General features: G+C 36.1%; 1 protein-coding gene across 1 annotated transcript in view; it reads left to right on the top strand.

Moving 5' to 3' along the window:
- The window catches only part of ttn.2 (titin, tandem duplicate 2), a 178,002-nt gene that overhangs the window by 66,094 nt on the left and 92,139 nt on the right, over positions 1-19,769 (top strand). Inside the window, exons 85-96 of the mRNA XM_053495993.1 lie at positions 269-340; positions 539-619; positions 837-884; positions 1,275-1,432; positions 2,545-2,640; positions 13,266-13,326; positions 13,494-13,544; positions 14,191-14,256; positions 15,834-15,884; positions 16,220-17,833; positions 18,275-18,319; positions 19,339-19,737. Of these exons, the coding sequence (XP_053351968.1) occupies positions 269-340; positions 539-619; positions 837-884; positions 1,275-1,432; positions 2,545-2,640; positions 13,266-13,326; positions 13,494-13,544; positions 14,191-14,256; positions 15,834-15,884; positions 16,220-17,833; positions 18,275-18,319; positions 19,339-19,737 (2,742 nt within the window). The remainder of the gene's footprint in view (positions 1-268; positions 341-538; positions 620-836; positions 885-1,274; positions 1,433-2,544; positions 2,641-13,265; positions 13,327-13,493; positions 13,545-14,190; positions 14,257-15,833; positions 15,885-16,219; positions 17,834-18,274; positions 18,320-19,338; positions 19,738-19,769) is intronic.

Consider the following 19,769-nt stretch of genomic DNA (forward strand, 5'->3'; position numbering starts at 1 on the left):
TGCATCCATGCAACCTGCTTTTTGGTGTCTTATGTCTAGTTAACCTCCTTTGTGTTTGTTTTGTCCTTATATGAACTATTATAGTTGCTCCATTTTGACTTACGGTCATTCTTAACTGCTTACTGTGTTATTTGTGATACATTCTGTTTGTATATCAAAAATATGTCCTTTTGGCCCTTTAAATAATCTATTAACAGTGCTCATGCAAGACAGCTTATTAATCCATAAGTTTACAGATATGATCTAATGTGTTAATTTGTTCCTTAAGTTCCTGATATTGTTGAGAAACCAGAGGAGACACGGATACCAGTTGATGAAAAGATAGAAGCACCAAAAAAAGGTATAAAAACGTCCATGTCATGTTTTGAGAACAATGTTGTAAACAACCAAATCATACATCACACATATTTGGGACTTTTTCCATTCTCTTGAGTAGATCTTTTTTTCATTCTTACCTCTTGCAATGATTGCTTTGCCTACCTTAAATGCATGATCCTTCATAACTAATAATAAAAATATATTGGAAACCATTTTCAAGTACCTGAAGCTAAGAAACCTAAAGAAGAAAAAGTCATACCACTTAAAGTGGGAGAACCAAAAGAACTTCCTGCTAAAAAAGGTAATATTGTGAATTTCATTTATTCATACTGTATTATGCTTCTGGTGTTATGTCTTAGTTTTCTTGATTTGTCCTGTGTGTGATTTTCTTTAACATTAACATTTCATCTTTTCAATCATATGTTTGTTTGAAAATGTTTGTAAGTTTGAAACACATGTGAGATATGTTTAGTTTTGTTAAATTTATTAAAATGTTTTCTTTGTCATTATCTTAAAAGAAGAGGTACCACCTGTTCCTCAGCCAACGCCAGTTGCTCCCAAGAAAGGTATTTGTCCAATATTTTAAAGTCATATACCATGTGTATAGTTTTTGTCTTGGATTTTTGTTCCTTCAATGTTATTGTTACATTTTTTGTTGTTACTGTCTGCTATGGCAATACATAGTGTGGTGGTTTTTCTTCTGTCAAAACATAGTGAATTTATTTGATGTGATATGTTTGTGTTCTTGTTTTCATTATGCTTTGTATCATTTTTGTTAGTAGTCCTAAAAGTCTTTGATGTTGTGTTGTAATTACGATTGTCGTTTCTGTTGTTGAGTCTTTTATCTGTTGTATAGAATGCACCGTTTCTGTAAAGCTGTCAAAATCTATTGTCCATCTTTGTTAGTTTCTTTTCCACGTCTTAAAGCTTCTTAAACTTTTGTATTATATAAAAAGTGCCAGAAGCTGTAGCACCTGTGGTTCCAGAGCCTAAACCCATAGAACCTACACCAAAGCCACCAGCAATACCTGAAGCCAAACCAGAACCCAAGATGAAAGCCAAGCCTGAGCCTACACCTGAAAAGAAGCTAGAACCAACACCTGAGCTAAAGCCTGTACATCTTAAGGAAACTGAAGAACCTCCAGCCAAAGGTAGTTTTGGTCACTCAAGCTTACTGCTGTGCTTTCTGTGTGCTTTAAACCTTAACGGTCTTGTATGTTTGTCCTACTTCCACTTTGGAAGCGAATCTTCTTTGTCAGTGTCTGCTTTTATGAAATGTAAATTACAAGCCAAATAATCTTTTTTTAAGTTCCTGTGGAGTTAAAGAAACCAAAACTACCTGAACCAGAACCACCAAGGACAATACCAGCACAAATCACTGTGGTTCCTAAGGATGTAGTTCCTCAAAAAGGTATCAGTACAATATAAATGTATATGAATGTCTTGCTATAAATGTAAATTTGAATATCATCAGCCACGCTCTTATGGGGAAACCTTTTTTTTAGTGGCTGCTGTCTGACTTGTCTTTGTCCTGTGTTCTTATTCTTAAAAATCTTCTTTACAAATAATGAACACATCAATTAAATACAATCCAATCAGGAAAACTTTGGTAAAGTTATCACGTTCAAGAAGCAAATTTCTGTAATGAATTAAATGCATGTGCAGTCATCATGCACTAACAATTGTTTACTTGCAATTTACACAATATACTGAAAAATTAGACATATAAAATGCCATTAATATGAAGCATTGTGTGAATGTGTCAGAATTCTTAAAACTGCTTAAAACTGCTCTCAAAATGCTTTCTTAAAGCATTGTGCTAAACCTCAGTGTTCTTTCAAAGTACAAGAACCTTTCAAGAAGCCAGAGGTTCCCTCATACATACCTGCAGAGAAAGAGCAAGTACAAGAGGAATTACCACTGTTCAGAAAAGACATCACACCTGTCCCTGAAGTAAAAGAAGACAAAGAAGAAAGGAAAAAGCCAGCTTTAATTGATCGCAAGGATGTTACACTTGTACCTCAAATATCTAAACCTGAGTCCATGTTGGAGGCCAGGCCTGAGGTCAAACCTAAATCTGAGGTTAAGCCTGAGCCCAAACCTAAAGTCAAACCAGAGACTCAACTTGACATCAAACCTGAACCCAAACCTGAGGTTAAGCTAGAGCCCAAACCTAAGGTTAGGCCTGAGCTAAAATCTGACATAACACCTGAACCTAAACCTGAGGTTAAGCCAGAGCCCAAACCAAAAGTTAAGCCTGAGCCCAAACCTGAACCTAAACCTGAGGTTAAGCCTGAGCCCAAACCTGAACCTAAACCTGAGGTTAAGCATGAGCCCAAACCTAAGGTTAAGACTGAGCCAAAACCAGACATTAAACCTGAACCCAAACCTGTTGTTATTCCAGAGGCCAAACCTACATTAAAACCTGAGCCTAAACCTGAGATCAAACCTGAACCTAAACCTGAGGTTAAGCTTGAGCCCAAGGCTATAATTAAGCCCATGCCTAAGCCTGAGGTCAAGCCTGAGTTTAAGCCTGAGATTAAGCCAGAGCCCAAACCTGAGGTCAAGCTCGAACCCAAACCTCAGGTTAAACCAGAACCTAAACTTGAGATCAAGCCAGAGCCCAAACCTGAACCTAAGCCTGAGCCCAAACCCGCAGTGAAGCCTCTGCCCAAACCTGAAGTCAAGCCAGATAAGCCTTTACCAGAGAAGAAACCTGAACCACTTCTACCAAAAGGTAGTTTTTTTTGTTTGTCTTTTAGTGATACTATCTTAGTTGCTTAGTGTCTTATTTTGTCCCAGAAACTTTTACTGTCTTTAACTGTTGTGTTGTGCTGTGGTTTGTCTAGCTTCTGATTTGGAAGCATTTCTTCTGTTACTTTGCTTGTTTAATTTTTAATCTTTAAGTGTGACTTAAAACTACAATATGTGTCATTTTAAGTTCTTGTGGCAGAAGAGAAACCAAAACCATCTCCTATAGAACCACCACAAGCAGTGCCTACTAAACCTCAACCAGCCACTGTGGTTCCTATGGAAGTATCTCTTCAAAAAGGTATTAGTTCATGACTTTTCATGTCAGTAGACCTTCTTTTGTACATGTTTCTGTGTTGTTTTGTCCTCTTAATAGCCACGCTCTTATCAGAAAACAAGTGGCGCTTTGTTGTATTATTGTGTTTGTCCAGCTTCTTTTTCATGTTTTTTTTTTTTTGTGTTCAAACTCTTTATTGGCATTACAAATATCATTTGCATTGCCAAACTCTTATAGTACTGAATAGTGTGAACATGACTTATAGAAGAATTCTCTTAAATTTCAATGTCTTTTTAAAGTGCAAGATGCTTTCAAGAAGCCAGAGTTTCCTTCATACATACCTGGACAAAAAGAAAAGGAAGAAATGTCACAGTTCAAGACAACCATTGTGCCTGATGCTAAAGCAAAGGACAAGTATGACAAACAGAGAGTTATGGTTTTACCTAAAAGAGATGCTAAGCAACCTGAGTTTTCTCAAAAGAAAGCAAAACTGGAAGATAAAGTTTCTTGTGCGCTTACACCCGAAAAAGAAGAAATAAGTCCTAAAAAGCAAGAAGTCATTTCAACTAAAAAAGAACAAACAGAAATAACAACCATGCCTGGGACAGAAGTCTATAAACATATTTTGCATGAAAAGAAAGGATTAGCTTTAACTACTGAAGAAGTATTGATGTCTCAAGAACTGAAGGTAGCACCTATGCCAAAAATAGAAGAAACTGTCTTAACTAAAGACAAAGAAATTGTTACTCAAGAACATAAGGTAAAGCCTGTACCAAAAACAGATAAGCTAGAAGTTATTCCTCTTAAAAAGAAAGAATTTGTCTTAACTAGTGAAGAAGAAATGGTGCCTCAAGAACTTAAGGCAGTGCCTGTAACCAAAATAGAGAAAAAGGAAACTATCCAACTTAAGAAGACAGACTTTGTCTCAACTTCTGAAGAACAAGTTGTACCTGAAGAGCTGAAAATAGCAAATCTCTCAAAAATAAAGAAGAAAGAAGGTATTTTACTTAGGAAAAAGAAAATTGTAGTATCTTCTGAGGAAGAAATGACCTCTCAAGGACTTACGGTAGAAGATGTACCAAAAACAGAAAAAACACAAAGTAGTCCACTTGCAAAGAATGAGTCTGTCTTCGTTTCTATAGAAAGAACTTTGACAGAACCTCTGCCAAAAATAGATGAAAGAAAAGGTGTTCTACATGAAAAAGAATTTATCTTAATTTCTAAGGAAAAAACTGAGCCTCAAGAACTTAATGTAATACCGTTGCCAAAAATAGAGGGAAAGGATAGAATTCCACTTCAGAAGAAGGAACTTATCTCAACTTCTGAAAACATATTGGCAACTCAGAAGGAAACTTATTTGCCGAAAGAAGAAAAAATAGAAGATATTATGTTTAAAAAGGAGGAATTAGCTATAATTTCTATAGAACAAGAATTGGCTCATCCACAGCTATCTGTAACACATGAGCCAAAAATGAAAGAAAGGGAACAGGTTTTAATTAAAAGGAAAATTGATTTAACTCCTAAAGAAGCAGAATTAACACTTTCAAAACCTGAGATAACAGCTGATATTGGAAAGAAAATAAAGGATCCTCTAATGCTAAAGAAACAAGAAACAGTGTCACCGAAGGCAGACATAATAACAATGCCTGAAAAACTTCCAACTAAGAAGACTGCAGTTTTTACTTCTGAAAAGGAACCTCCGCTTCAAAAAGCAGGGACAATTTCTCAGATTAATTCTGAAGGAGAGGAAGATGTTCCACTTAAACCCAAATCTGCTACTTCTATAAAGAAAGAAGAAATTTTGCCTCATAGGAAAGAGGATACTCTTATTTTTGCAAAAGATGACAGAGAAGTTTTCCAAAAAGCCATTACTGCTACAAAAGGTACCACGGCAATTAATGCCTTATCTTGCTTATCTTGTTCTTTCTCTTTTCTTAAAATTAACTCTTTACATATAAATCTTTACTGTTTCATGTTACATGTTGTCTTACATGTACACACTCTTAATCAGGCGTACAAAAGCCTGCTCTTAACAGTCCATGAGGCTGTATCAATCTTTCACTGTCCTTGGACACCTTATCTTAACTACTTTTCATTCAATAGAGTGATATCTTATAGGTTAAGCAGTATATATATTGGTTTTTTATGCATCTTTCTTGATCCTGCATCTAATAGCAATTTAAATCTTTTAAGTTCTTTTGGAGCCAAAAGAAGAGCTGCCAAAAAAACTGGATTCAATTCTTGTCCCTCCAGAGAAAGTCATACAAGCCCAAGGTAGAGCAAGACCTTTAACCAATTTTATCTTCTTTAGTAACCTCTTGATTTTCTTTCATTGCTCTTTTTCTGTATGAGTTCCTTATGTACACTGCATGCATGTGCTTTTACAAAAGTGAGATTGACAGAAAAAGGAAATGTGTGTATTGATAATGAAAAATGTCCTTATAAATAATTTAATCCTATTAAATACTTTTAAATGATTGAAATTTAGTATGCAATGAAAAAAAAAAAGAAATATTTCAATTTTAAATTATTAAAAAGAATAAAATACATTTAGTAATAAAATAAGGGTAAAGATATAGTTGGAACCTACAGTCATTGTTATTCTTTAAATATTATTGATAAAATTAGATCTTATATATCATTTGAAAGTTTTGCCTGAGGCATTTAAATAAGTATGTCATTTATCCTATAAAACTTTGATTGTCCTTTAAAGATACAAATGTCAGCATGACACCGGAACCTGTTTTACCCAAATCTATTGTTGTAGCTGAAATGAGTTCTCAAAGAAAAGGCACACCAACCAAAAAAGGTATTTTACCCATAGATCCTGTATAATAAATTATCTATGGCTAGTCCTTTCTTTTGGCCACTTGTAGTATTTAATATGTGCCTCTTAAAAACGTTTTATTCTTTTCTGGATACACATCTCAGACTTTCAAGCATCTGTGAATCTTCAGAGCAAAACTCAATCTTTGGTGCTTGCAGAGAAAATGCCATTCATTTCACTCATGACAGAAAAAGCTTCTTATAAAGAACAATGTCTACAGCCAGAGGAAGTGTCTTATGGGAGAATAAGTGAAGACAACTACCTTGAACAGGAGGCATATCTTCATAAAGACACATCAGTGACAAGCAGACTGATGGGTACAGTGGAAGAAGACACTTTCCATGGAAATGTCAAAGAGGAACATCAAATACCTTTTCAAACTCTAAGTAATGTTGTCTCATTACATAATCACAGTGATCCCAAGGAAGGAGAAATGGCAGAGAAAGATATTTCAAAAAAGCCTAAATCTTCCAAAATAGAATCTATTGGTGGTAAAAAGAAAAATGTTCAAAAAACTGGAAAAGAGCTCAGTATAAGAAAACCCCTGGGCAAGATAGAGAGAAGGATAAGCAGAAATAATAATGATTTAGAGGACAATCAAATCCCAGAATTAGAGACCCTTCATAGTATTACTCAAAGTATGAAAAAAGGAGAGAACCAAGAAGCAACGGAACATAAAAAGAAGGGGCATATTCATAAGAATGAGGATGAATCAGTGACAGAGCAGGAAAGAAAGAAGTATAAGAGAGAGTTGTCTGAGGAGACATATCAGGCTTCAGTAATTGAAGATATCCCGCCAAACAGCAAAATTAAATCTACAGCCACCAAACCTGTGACAACTGCTCAGATAGGTGTGTCAGCAGAATTTAAAAAACACAAGCCAAATTTGAAAGATTCACAAACTCAAACTGAAAGACAAGATGTTCCTCAGAAGGAAAAGCTGACCCCTATTCTCAAGGAAGATAGTCAGGCAGATATTCAAAACAGGAAAATAGATTACGAAAAACCTCTGGACACAACAGAAACAGGGAGCCTGAGAAAGAATGAATTTGGGTTTCCAAAAGAAATTGAACAAACACCACCACACAAGGGCGTAATATTCACAGACAGTCCATCTATCTGTGAGTCCTCTAAAATCATTAAACCTAGTGGTACTTTTCAACCAGGTTTACCAACAGAGGAAAATGAAACAAGTTTTAAAATGATTAGTTACCCTCAAATTTCTAATGAAAGAACAGATGCTGTGCGTCCTGATAATGTATTTTTGCCAAAACATGTAGACGAAAAACCTATTAAAAATACGCCTATTAAAAGTGAAGACATCAATTTAAAATGTCAAGAAATGGGCAAAAAGGATGAAGCACATACAAAACTAATACCTCTGGAGGAATCAGTATCTCCTGACAAGGTGATCACTTCTACAGAAGTGGCCAAATTTTTCCACCTGAAAGAAGATGTCCATGAGGGATTAAAATTCTCTTCAGCAAAACATTCTATTGGTGAGATTGATTTTATAGGGGTGAAAAGTGAGGCTGACACTATTGATGGCAGTGTTGTTTTAAAAGCATTAAGCAGTTCAAAAGAGATAGATCTAAGGAAGCCTACTCAGGCCCACTCATTGCAACCTATGAAACAAGATGTGAAAGATATTAAGCAGACGACTTATTTCACAGAAGACCAGAAAAAGAGAGGTGTTCAAGGTGAAGAAGTACCAATACTTTCAGAAGCGGCTTCCTCTTTTAAAGAAGTTAGGGCTTTAAAAGAAGAAACTCATAATAAAGATATTACCTTTGATGAGCATGAAGGACCGGAAGGCATTCGTTTCAAAGAGGCAAAAAGTTGTCTCGAAATAGACCCAATTGATGGTAATGTTGTCACTAAAGAATTAACCCTTCCCAAAGTAAGATCTCAAATAAAGCATACTCGGGACCACTCTGTGCAACCTATCAAACAAGCTGTAAAAGAAATCAAGAAGATCCCTCATTTTACAGAAGACATGAAAGACCGAGGTGTTCAAGGTGAAGAAGTACCAATACTTTCAGAAGCGGCTTCCTCTTTCAAAGAAGTTAGGGCTTTGGAAGAAGCATCTTATACTAAAGATATTACTTTTGATGAGCATGAAGGACCAGAAGGCATTCGTTTTAAAGAGGCAAAAAGTTGTCTCGAAATAGACCAAATTGATGGTAATGCTGTCAATAGAGAATTAACCCTTCCTAAAGTAAGATCTCAAATAAAGCACACTTTGGACCACTCTGTGCAACCTATCAAACAAGATGGAAAAGAAATCAAGAAGACGCCTTATTTTACAGAAGACATGAAAAAAAGAGGTGTTCAAGGTGAAGGAGTACCGATACTTTCAGAAGCGGCTTCCTCTTTCAAAGAAGTTAGGGCTTTGAAAGAAGAAACTCATAATAAAGATATTACTTTTGGTGAGCATGAAGGACCGGAAGGCATTCGTTTCAAAGAGGCAAAAAGTTATCGCGAAACAGACCCAATTGATGGTAATGTTGTCCCTAAAGAATTAACCCTTCCTAAAGTAAGATCTCAAATAAAGCATACTCTGGACCACTCTGTGCAACCTATCAAACAAGATGTAAAAGAAATCAAGAAGACCCCTTACTTTACAGAAGACATGAAAGACAGAGGTGTTCAAGGTGAAGGAGTACCAATACTTTCAGAAGAGGCTTCCTCTTTCAAAGAAGTTAGGGCTTTGAAAGAAGAAACTCATAATAAATATATTACTTTTGATGTGCATGAGGGACCGGACAGCATTAGTTTCAAAGAGGCAAAAAGTTGTCTCAAAATAGACCCAATTGATGGTAATGTTGTTACTAAAGAAGTAACCCTTCCTAAAGTAAGATCTCAAATGAAGCATACTCTGGACCACTCTTTGCGACCCATCAAACAAGATGTAAAAGAAATCAAGAAGATCCCTCATTTTACAAAAGACATGAAAGACAGAGGTGTTCAAGGTAAAGGAGTACCAATACTTTCAGAAGCGGCCTCCTCTTTTAAAGAAGCTAGGGTTTTGAAAGAAGCATCTCATAATAAAGATATTACTTTTGATGTGCATGAAGGACCGAAAGGCATTAGTTTCAAAGAGGCAAAAAGTTGTCTTGAAACAGACCCAATTGATGGTAATGTTGTCACGAAAGAATTAACCCTTCCTAAAGTAAGATCTCAAATAAAGCACACTTTGGACCACTCTGTGCAACCTATCAAACAAGATGGAAAAGAAATCAAGAAGACCCCTTATTTTACAGAAGACATGAAAAAAAGAGGTGTTCAAGGTGAAGGAGTACCGATACTTTCAGAAGCGGCTTCCTCTTTCAAAGAAGTTAGGGCTTTGAAAGAAGAAACTCATAATAAAGATATTACTTTTGGTGAGCATGAAGGACCGGAAGGCATTCGTTTCAAAGAGGCAAAAAGTTATCGCGAAACAGACCCAATTGATGGTAATGTTGTCCCTAAAGAATTAACCCTTCCTAAAGTAAGATCTCAAATAAAGCATACTCTGGACCACTCTGTGCAACCTATCAAACAAGATGTAAAAGAAATCAAGAAGACCCCTTATTTTACAGAAGACATGAAAGACAGAGGTGTTCAAAGTAAAGGAGTACCAATACTTTCAGAAGAGGCTTCCTCTTTCAAAGAAGTTAGGGCTTTGAAAGAAGAAACTCATAATAAAGATATTACTTTTGATGTGCATGAAGGACCGGACAGCATTAGTTTCAAAGAGGCAAAAAGTTGTCTCAAAATAGACCCAATTGATGGTAATGTTGTTACTAAAGAAGTAACCCTTCCTAAAGTAAGATCTCAAATGAAGCATACTCTGGACCACTCTTTGCGACCCATCAAACAAGATGTAAAAGAAATCAAGAAGATCCCTCATTTTACAAAAGACATGAAAGACAGAGGTGTTCAAGGTAAAGGAGTACCAATACTTTCAGAAGCGGCTTCCTCTTTTAAAGAAGCTAGGGTTTTGAAAGAAGCATCTCATAATAAAGATATTACTTTTGATGTGCATGAAGGACCGGACAGCATTAGTTTCAAAGAGGCAAAAAGTTGTCTTGAAACAGACCCAATTGATGGTAATGTTGTCCCTAAAGAATTAACCCTTCCTAAAGTAAGATCTCAAATAAAGCATACTCTGGACCACTCTGTGCAACCTATCAAACAAGATGTAAAAGAAATCAAGAAGACCCCTTATTTTACAGAAGACATGAAAGACAGAGGTGTTCAAGGTGAAGGAGTACCAATACTTTCAGAAGAGGCTTCCTCTTTCAAAGAAGTTAGGGCTTTGAAAGAAGAAACTCATAATAAAGATATTACTTTTGATGAGCATGAAGGACCGGAAGGCATTCGTTTCAAAGAGGCAAAAAGTTGTCTCAAAACAGACCCAATTGATGGTAATGTTGTCACTAAAGAATTAACCCTTCCTAAAGTAAGATCTCAAATAAAGCATACTCTGGACCACTCTGTGCAACCTATCAAACAAGATGTAAAAGAAATCAAGAAGATCCCTCATTTTACAGAAGACATGAAAGACAGAGGTGTTCAAGGTGAAGAAGTACCACTCTTTTCTGATGCGGCTATGCCAAAAATGCCCCATATTGTACAATCTAAAGACTTTGAATCTTGTATAGAAGGTAAGGCTTTGAAAGAGGCAACTCTTCCATTAATAAGACAAGTTTTCTCAAAAGATAATGGGTCATTCAGGGAGGAATCTGAATCTAAAAATAAGGATATTACTTTTGATGTGCATGAAGGACCAGAAAGTTCCACAGCAGAAACTTCTTCTAACAGCGTTCATTTCAAAGAGGTAAAAAGTTGGCCTGAAATAGACACCATTGATAGTAATGTTGTCACAAAAAAAATTATCTTTCCTAAAGTAAGATCTCAAATGAAGCCTACTCAAGACCACTCTTTGCAACCCATCAAACAAGATGCTAAGGAAATTAAGATGACCTTTTTCACAGGAGACCTGAAAGAGAGAGGTGTTCAAGCTGTAGAAGTACCAATACTCAAAACAGACAGCCAAAAATTGTGCGAAATTGTAGAACCTCAAGGCTTTGCATTTAGAGCTTTGAATGAAGAATCTCAAAATAAAGATATTACTTTTGACGTGCATGAAGGCCCAGACAGCATTCATTTCAAAGAGGCAAAAGTTTGGCCTAAAATAGATACTATGGATGGCAATGTTGTTACTAAAGAATTAGCCCTTCCTAAAGTAAGATCTCAAATGAAGCCTACTCAGGAGCAATCTTTGCAACCTATCAAACAAAATGTGAAAGAATTTAAGAAAACAACTTATTGCACAGAAGACCTTAAAGAAAGAGGAGGTCTAGATGGAGAAACGCCAAAACCCTTAAAAGGAGCTATGCAAAAAATGTTCCAAATTGTACAACCTCAAGACTTTGAATCTAATAAAGGGGACAGGGCTTTGACAGAAGAACCATTCCCTTTAATGAGTCAAACTTTCTCAAAAAATAATGAGTCATTCAAGATGGAACTAGTATCTCAAAATAAAGATATTACTTTTGATGTACACGAAGAACCAGAATGTTCCACAGAAGAAACTTCTTCTAACAGCATTCATTTAAAAAAGGTAAAAAGTAGGCCTGAAATAGACACCATTGATGGGAATGTTTTTACTAAAGAATTAACCCTTCTTAAAGTAAGAACTCAAATGAAGCCCACTCAGGACCACTCTTTGCAACCTATCAAGCAAGATACAAAAGAAATTAAGAAGATGACTTATTTCACAGAAGACCTGAAAGAGAGAGGTGTTGAAGGTGGAGAAGTACCAATCCTTTCAAAAACAGCTAGCCCAAAATTGTCCAGACTTGTACAACCTCAAGACTTTAAATCTTATGAAGAACCTAGGGCTTTGGAGAAAGCATCTCAAAATAAAGATATTACTTTTGATATGCATGAAGGACCAGACAGCGCTCATTTCAAAATGGCAAAAACTTGGCCTGAAGTAGGCACCGTTGATGGTAATGTTGTCACTAAAGGACTAACCCTTCCTCAAGCAAGATCTCAAATAAAGCCTCAGGACCAGTCTGTGCAACCTATCAAACAAATTGTAAAGGAAATCAAGAAGTCATCTTCTGTAGGAGAGGTGAAAAAAAGAGACATTCCAGGAACGAAAGAACTAGCATTTTTAGAAGAAAACAATGAGACCTACACATTTCCCAAAATTGTACAACCTAGAGCAAATGATATTTGTTTTTCTGATCAAAACACTAATCCTGTGTCACATGATCAGAAGGATGGTGTAAAAGTAGAGCATATGGTTCCCATTAATGAAAACATGGAAATGACCAAGAACCAATTCAAAGGATTAGCACAAACAGAAAGGGAAACTTCTTACTTAAATAAGGTGCATCTTCAAGAGGAGAAATCTCTTCAATCAGGCGATACAATATTACCCTCAAATGAAACCAGCAAACTGTTTAAAAGTCTTCGGAGATGTGAAGATGATGTTGGGGAAGTTGATTCCACCAAACTATTGAAAACAAAGGGTGATTCTGAAGATGCTGCATTTCTTAAGACTGAACAGCTTTCATGCAGTGAAAAGTTTACACAAGACTATGACAACCAATCTTTGGACAAAAAAGAGATTCTGCCTAAAGTGAAGCTTACCTCAAAGATGGATCTTATACAACAGCCTGAAATTACTCTTCCCGTAGCAGCTAGTTTAAGAGGTATTAGAGTTATGGTCTTGCGTGTTTGTTGTTTTAAGAACTCTTACAACCACTCTTGCGCACATTTAACACTACGATTTTGCGTTATCAAACAGTCTCACTGTGTCTTGTTAGTGTGATCGAGTGACTGAAACGTGGTCTATGCACACTTTTGATTGTGGTTGTATCACACTTTACTGTTATATCAATTAAAAACAAGACAGTTTCATCTGAAAAACAAACTTTTCCCATCACTATCAATTCCATTGTCTGTATGTGTCACTGCACTTGTTTGAAATTCTCACTGCTGGATCACTTAGTGGATTCACATATTAATATTTTGAATCAATAATGAATTCTAACGTTATTTTATATTTAATGTCCTTAAGTGCCACAAGCAGAGAAGTTGGGTCCTTCAGAAAAGCCAGCCATTCCTCTGAAAAAGGAGGAAGTAACTCCCACAGGTACAAATGAATTTTAATCAGTCACTGTTTTGTGTGTTATTTTAAATTAGGTGTGTTATGTTTTGTGGTTTCTGTCTCTCGGTCTTCTTTTTTTTATTTTTATTTGAAAGTCTGAAAAACTCTTTTCATACATATGGCTCGATAACCTGGTCGTACTTTTTCCACAGTTGAAAAGAAACCAACTCCAGAGCCTGCAAAGAAAGTTTCTCCAGTTGAAGGTACTTTTATAACCCCTAATCTTGTTTTAATCTCTAATCTCAGCTCTTGCTAGTATTTTACATTATTCACTTGCACATATTGGTGCAAATGTGTGTCTTTTTTACTTAATAACATCAGCTTTGTTAATCAGCTTTGTTAAAAGCGCTACATGAATAAAATCGAATTTAATCTTATTTATTATTTTGTGTACATGCTGTTATAATCATTAACATTTTTGTCACTATTTCTTTGTGTATGTGTGAATATGCATGTACTTCTGACCTGAATACATGGTCATGATCTTTAATGATCTTTTTTGTACTTTGACTGAAACAGTTAAAAAAGAAGAACCACCTAAGCCTAAAGTTGCATTGCCAGAAAAGAAAGTTTCTCCTGTTGAAGGTAGTTGGCCTTTTATTAGTTTATTCAAGATTCAAATAACTTTATTAATCCCAGAGGGAAACTTAAATCATCTTAAATGTATCTTCCTGTACTGTACACTACTAATGTGTTTTGCTTTGAGATGCTGTCTAAATGCATTCTGTTATAGGCAATAATCTGTTTTTGATGGTCTTTCTATGTGTTTGTCTGTATATGCATGTACTTCTGACCTGAATACATGGTCATGATCTTTAATTATTTTTTTTTGTACTTTAACTGACACAGTTAAAAAAGAAGCACCACCTGAGCCTAAAGTTGTGTTGCCAGAAAAGAAAGTTCCTCCTGTTGAAGGTACATGTACAGTAGTTGGCCTTTTGTTAGTTTATGCTGAGTAATACTTCAGTCATTTTAAGTACTGTGTATGCTCCTGTACGGTATGTTAATAATGTGGTTTGCTTGGAGATGGTGCCTAAGCCATTCTGTTATAAGCATTAACATTTAAATTTCTGATGATCATTCTCTGTGTTTGCTGGTATGTGCATGTGCTTCTGACCTGAATACATGGTCATGATCTTTAATGATCTTTTTGTACTTTGACTGACACAGTTAAAAAAGAAGAGCCACCTAAACCTAAAGTTGTGTTGCCAGAAAAGAAAGTTCCTCCTGTTGAAGGTAGTTGGCTTTGTATTAGTTTATGCTGAATAATACTTCAATCATCTTAAGTGTACAGTATGTTCTTTAACTGTATGTTACTAATGTGGTTTGCTTTGAGCTGGTGTCTAGACACATTCCGTTATTAGCATTACCATGTTTTTGATGGTCTTTTATGTTTGTCTGTATATGCATGTACTTTTGACCTGAATACATGGTCATGATCTTTAATTATCTTTTTGTACTTTGACTGACACAGTTAAAAAAGAAGCACCACCTGAGCCAAAAGTTGTGTTGCCAGAAAAGAAAGTTTCCCCTGTTGAAGGTAGTTGGCTTTGTATTAGTTTACACTGAATAATATTATAATAATTTAATTTAATTTTAACTCTCTTTGCTTTCTTCATGTCACTTTATAATTGTTTAATTAAGCTGTCACACTGACAGCTAGCTGAGAAAGCTGCATATGCAAAAAATCCCTTGAAGCAAGTAAATCTTGACCTAAACCTTTTCTTGCTGAACTTTCATCAACATATCCCAGATGTTAAGATTCTTTACTCTTTAAAATAAGATTCTCTTTAAATCAATTAAGTATCATTTTAATGAACAATTTGAATAGGGCTTTAAAAAATCATTTACTTCTTCTCCTCATTAGCAGTTCAAAATATTCTTACATACATGGATATTTGCATTATTATAGGTACGTCTATAGCTATCTAAAATTTAGTGTAGACTATTTCTTAAGTTCAAAAGAAGAAGAAGAAGAAGAAGACTGAAGATCTTAAAGCAACGAAAAAGAAGTTCGACACTGAATGTATCAGAAAAGTGAAATATTTCTCACTGGATAACTTGCTGAAGAATTTTCTTCATGATAATATTCTTGTGACACTTCTTGACATTTCTTTTAAATTATTTTGAAGTACAGTACCCACACCACAAGAACCCATTGCATCAAAACCAGCTGCACAGCAAGATCAGATACATCTTGAGCAACAACCCAAAGTTCAAAGTTGGATTATCCTGGCAATCCACATGTCCAGAAGTGAACACCTCTTAACAGTGTATAGCACTACTGTTGAAATATTGCTGCGGCAATACCTTTGAAGACTTGAAGTCTACTGAATAGTGACCTTCTGTGAAGTGACCATTAATATATAATGCAATGACCCCCTGCCCCTGCCCCCCACTCCTTCGCTTGCAACTGACATGCATCCATCTAATTTTTTAATTATAATTTCTGTACCTGATTCTACCTATATGTGCCTATATTTTTAAATTAGATGGTGAAAAGGAACCAGTTGAAGCTCCTGCACCCACACCTGTGAAAAAAGGTAAGAATAATACTAAGAAATGGCTCTGTGGTATTTTTATTCATTTTAAAACAAATGCTGTTTATTAGATGCTAAAAGTCTCTTTAGATACTTTTAAAATGTTTTTTACATACTTCGGCATGCACTATGTTTTTGTATTATTTTGTGTTGTCATCTTTTATATAGTCATTGTATGTTGGTCCTAATCTATGTGGTCTGTTATGTCCTTACGTTTTGTATGTCCAAATGATCTAGATTACATGTTACTATGTTTGTACATGTTTGTTGTGTTGGGTTTGAATTGCATTTTTTAGCTCTTGTTTTCTACGTAATGTGATACATTTTCAAATCTAAAGGAAAAATTCTTATTGCTGAGGAAGAAAAGCTAGAAATTCCAACTCTAAAGAAAGTTACAAGGATCTCCAGAGAGAAGCACGAGGAACAAGAAAAAGTGACATTGAAAAAGGTTCATAAACCATCACCAGAAGAGCATGAAGAACCAAAAAAGATCTATGCTGAAGCCACCACTGAGGTTTTAATAACTGAGAGTTATGAAGCCGAAAGGCATTTTGAAAAATATGAACGCATCAAAAGACCTGAAATTCCAAGACCTGAAAAAGTAAAAGTGACACCAGTGGAGCCTGAAAAAGAACCGGAAAAGGCAAAAGCACAGGAGGAAAAAGTAGAAAAGCCAGACCTGAAGAAAACTGCCAAAATTTCAAAACAAGATGTGCCTGAAGAACCTGGACTGGCTTTAAAGAAAGTAAAGAAATTGCCACCAGAAACAAAGGAACAAGAAACTGTAAAATTAAAACCTTTTGAAAAACCTGAAAAAACAGTGCCTCAACCAGTAAAAGACACTACAAAAGAACCAACTGAAAAAGAACCTGTACTTTTCCAAAAAGGCAGAGAACCTATTAGTTTTGAGAAAGGTGAAAAACCTCAAAAACCTGATGTGCAAAAAGAACCTGAGGTCACCAAGAAAACAACAGAGCCTCCTAAACCTGAAGATAAGAAACCAGATGAGACTGTACGGAAGCCTGTTGATAGAGCTAAAAAAGATGAGCAGAAAAAAGAACCTGATACACCATCATGGAAAGGCAAGAGGATCCCAAAAAAAGATGAGGAACCTGAGAAGGTTCAATTAAAGCCTTTCACAAAAAAGCCTTCAGCTGGATCACCAGCAGAAAAAGAAACTCCTCAACCAAAAGATCAAAAGCCACTAGAAAAATTACCACCAAGCCAAATACCTAAGACAGAAATCTTAAAAGAACCAAGAACTCCACAAAAGGAAGCTGAAATTCCTGAAAAGGAAACTGAAAAGAAGCCATCCGAAGTTGCTAAAGAAGAAGAAAAGAAAGAAATTCCCAAAAAGGTAACTCCTGTCAAAAAGGAGGTGTCTCCGAAGAAGAAAGAGGAGGAGAGAAAGCCCCTCGTTATCAAAAAGGGTGTTTTACCAAAGGAGCCTGAGAAAGAAGAGGTTATACTGAAACCCATTGAACTTGCGAAGAAGGGTTTGGAGCCTAAAAAGACTCCTTCACCCAAGGTGACTCAAGCAGAACCGACTGATCTAGCTCCACTAGAGAAAAAGCCAAGTGTAGGTCTGGCTAAGAAACCACTCCTTGAAAAGGTTTCCCCCAAAGAATCAATCGAAAGTGTTATTTTGAAAAAAGTGCCCAAGAAAATTTCTCCCCCGGACAAAAAAATTGAGGAAATTCCCGCAGTAAAGGAAAGACAGGAGATTCCTTTAATGAAAGAGCTGTCCCCTGGGGCTGTGGAGTTAAGAAAAATCTCAACACAAATGGAAGAAGAAGCTTTTGAAGAGGAAATGGCTGAGGTTGGAGAGGAGGAGGAGGAGGAGGAGGCATGGGGATGGGAGATTTCTCCTCAAGATAGTTATGCTTCTGAAGACGCAGAGTATTTGGAGGAAGGTGCGCTTGAGACTGCTGGGGTACCAGGAGGTAGACGAGGTGAGAGGGTGACTGTAGCTCCTCACCAGTGAATGTCCGTTCATCCCACTCTTTTATCCCATCCTCCAGAAACCAATCTTTTTTTGTACTCAGAATTATCATCCTACCCATCTTCATATCCATCATGAAAACATTATAAATGTTGTCTGTCTTCATTTAAATCAGTGTTTGTTATGAAACGCATTTTGTCTTTTAACATCCTATCATCTTGTTTAACATGTGTTTGTCCATACTGTGAGTTATCCATGGGGGTATATCCATGCGTGCCATCTTTTGTTACATTTATAAAACTTATTGTTTCATTTATTTGTGGCATGGTTATCATCCTCATAAGTCATACCCAATATTTTTTATAAAAGTTTTTTCATGCTATCCATATTTAACAGTAATGGGTATTTGCATATCCATGAAATGAAACTAATTTTTGACAATTTTGTTCAGAGGGAAAACCAAAAGAGGAAGATGGAAGGGGACGGGGCTTAAAACGTAAGTGTTAAAGATTTCATATAGATATTGTTTCATTGTGTGAGCAGTTTACAATGTTTCTTTTTTGCAATCTGGAATCCAATGTGTACAAATATAGATCTTTTATTAAATGCATTAACATAAAAAAGAACAGATGACAGGCTTTACATAAATCATTTTAATGGAGAGGTGCAAAGGGGCTACATGCCGGCAAACTTCTGAATATGATAAAGGGTGGAGATGTGTTAAAAGATTTACAAAGTACACAGAAGGAATCAACATGGGGAGAGATTGTGAATATATTGGTAGACGGATGCTAAGGTTGGAACTGCCAGGCAGGAGGTCTAGAGGAAGACCAAAGAGGAGATTTATGGATGTAGTGAGAGAGGACATGAAGTTAGTTGGTGTGAGAGAAGAGGATGCAGAGGATAGGGTTAGATGGAGGCAGATGATTCGCTGTGGCGACTCCTGAAAGGGAACAGCCGAAAGAAGAAGTAGACAGAAGGAATTAACATTGAGACTGCTGTGTGCATTGCAATTTCTACTGACTGTTTCTTATAGCTGATAAATATACATGTATTCAATGTCTTGAGCAAGGCCCTTAACCCTCAACTGCTCAGATGTGTAATGACTAAATGAGCCAATGACTAAAAAGTTTTGTACTAATTTTTATGAGGATTATCTTAAAATCTTGATCAATTTGGCCATTTTCAAATTGATCATTGGTGACCAGTGAGGATATCTTGTTGCACACACAAAAGGTAAACACAATTCCACTGCCACCAGGGTCTGATTTTTGACCATATAAGGTCTTGTGGCAGGGGATGAGGGAAGTCATACTTAATGTAGACAATAATACTTTTTCATTGTTTTCCAGAACTATTAATCATAGTTGTATTTTTCAACTGTAACGTAGTCATTTAAAATGCTTAGTTTTATTACCTACATTTAAAATCTTAGTTTTTCTTTTTTTTTTCTATGCATGCCTTGATCACTTGTAAAAAAAAAATGTTTAACAAATCCCTCTATTTTCATTAAAGCAAAACAAACTCCTTCTCCTGTTGAAGCTGGACGAGGAAGAGGGCTGAAACGTGGTGCTGGTGGTGACAAACCTCCAGGACCATCTCCATTTGAATACACGCTTAAGGCTGTTCCATTAAAGTTCGTAAAAGAACTTAAAGACATTGTGTTGCTGGAGGCTGAGTCTATTGGTTCCTCTGCTGTGTTTGAGTGCCAGATTTCTCCATCTACTGCTATGACATCATGGATGAAAGACGGAAGTAACCTGAGGGAGGGTCCAAAGCACAAGTTCACTGCTGATGGAAAAGACCGCAAACTTGCCATTATCGATGTCCAGCTGTCTGACACAGGGGAATACACATGTGTTGCCACACTGGGCAATAAAGAGAAGACCTCTACTGCCAAACTTATTGTTGAAGGTAATATTTGATGATGTGTTTTCACACACTAC

Source organism: Clarias gariepinus, chromosome 5 (assembly GCF_024256425.1).
Source record: "Clarias gariepinus isolate MV-2021 ecotype Netherlands chromosome 5, CGAR_prim_01v2, whole genome shotgun sequence".
NCBI lineage: Eukaryota > Metazoa > Chordata > Actinopteri > Siluriformes > Clariidae > Clarias > Clarias gariepinus.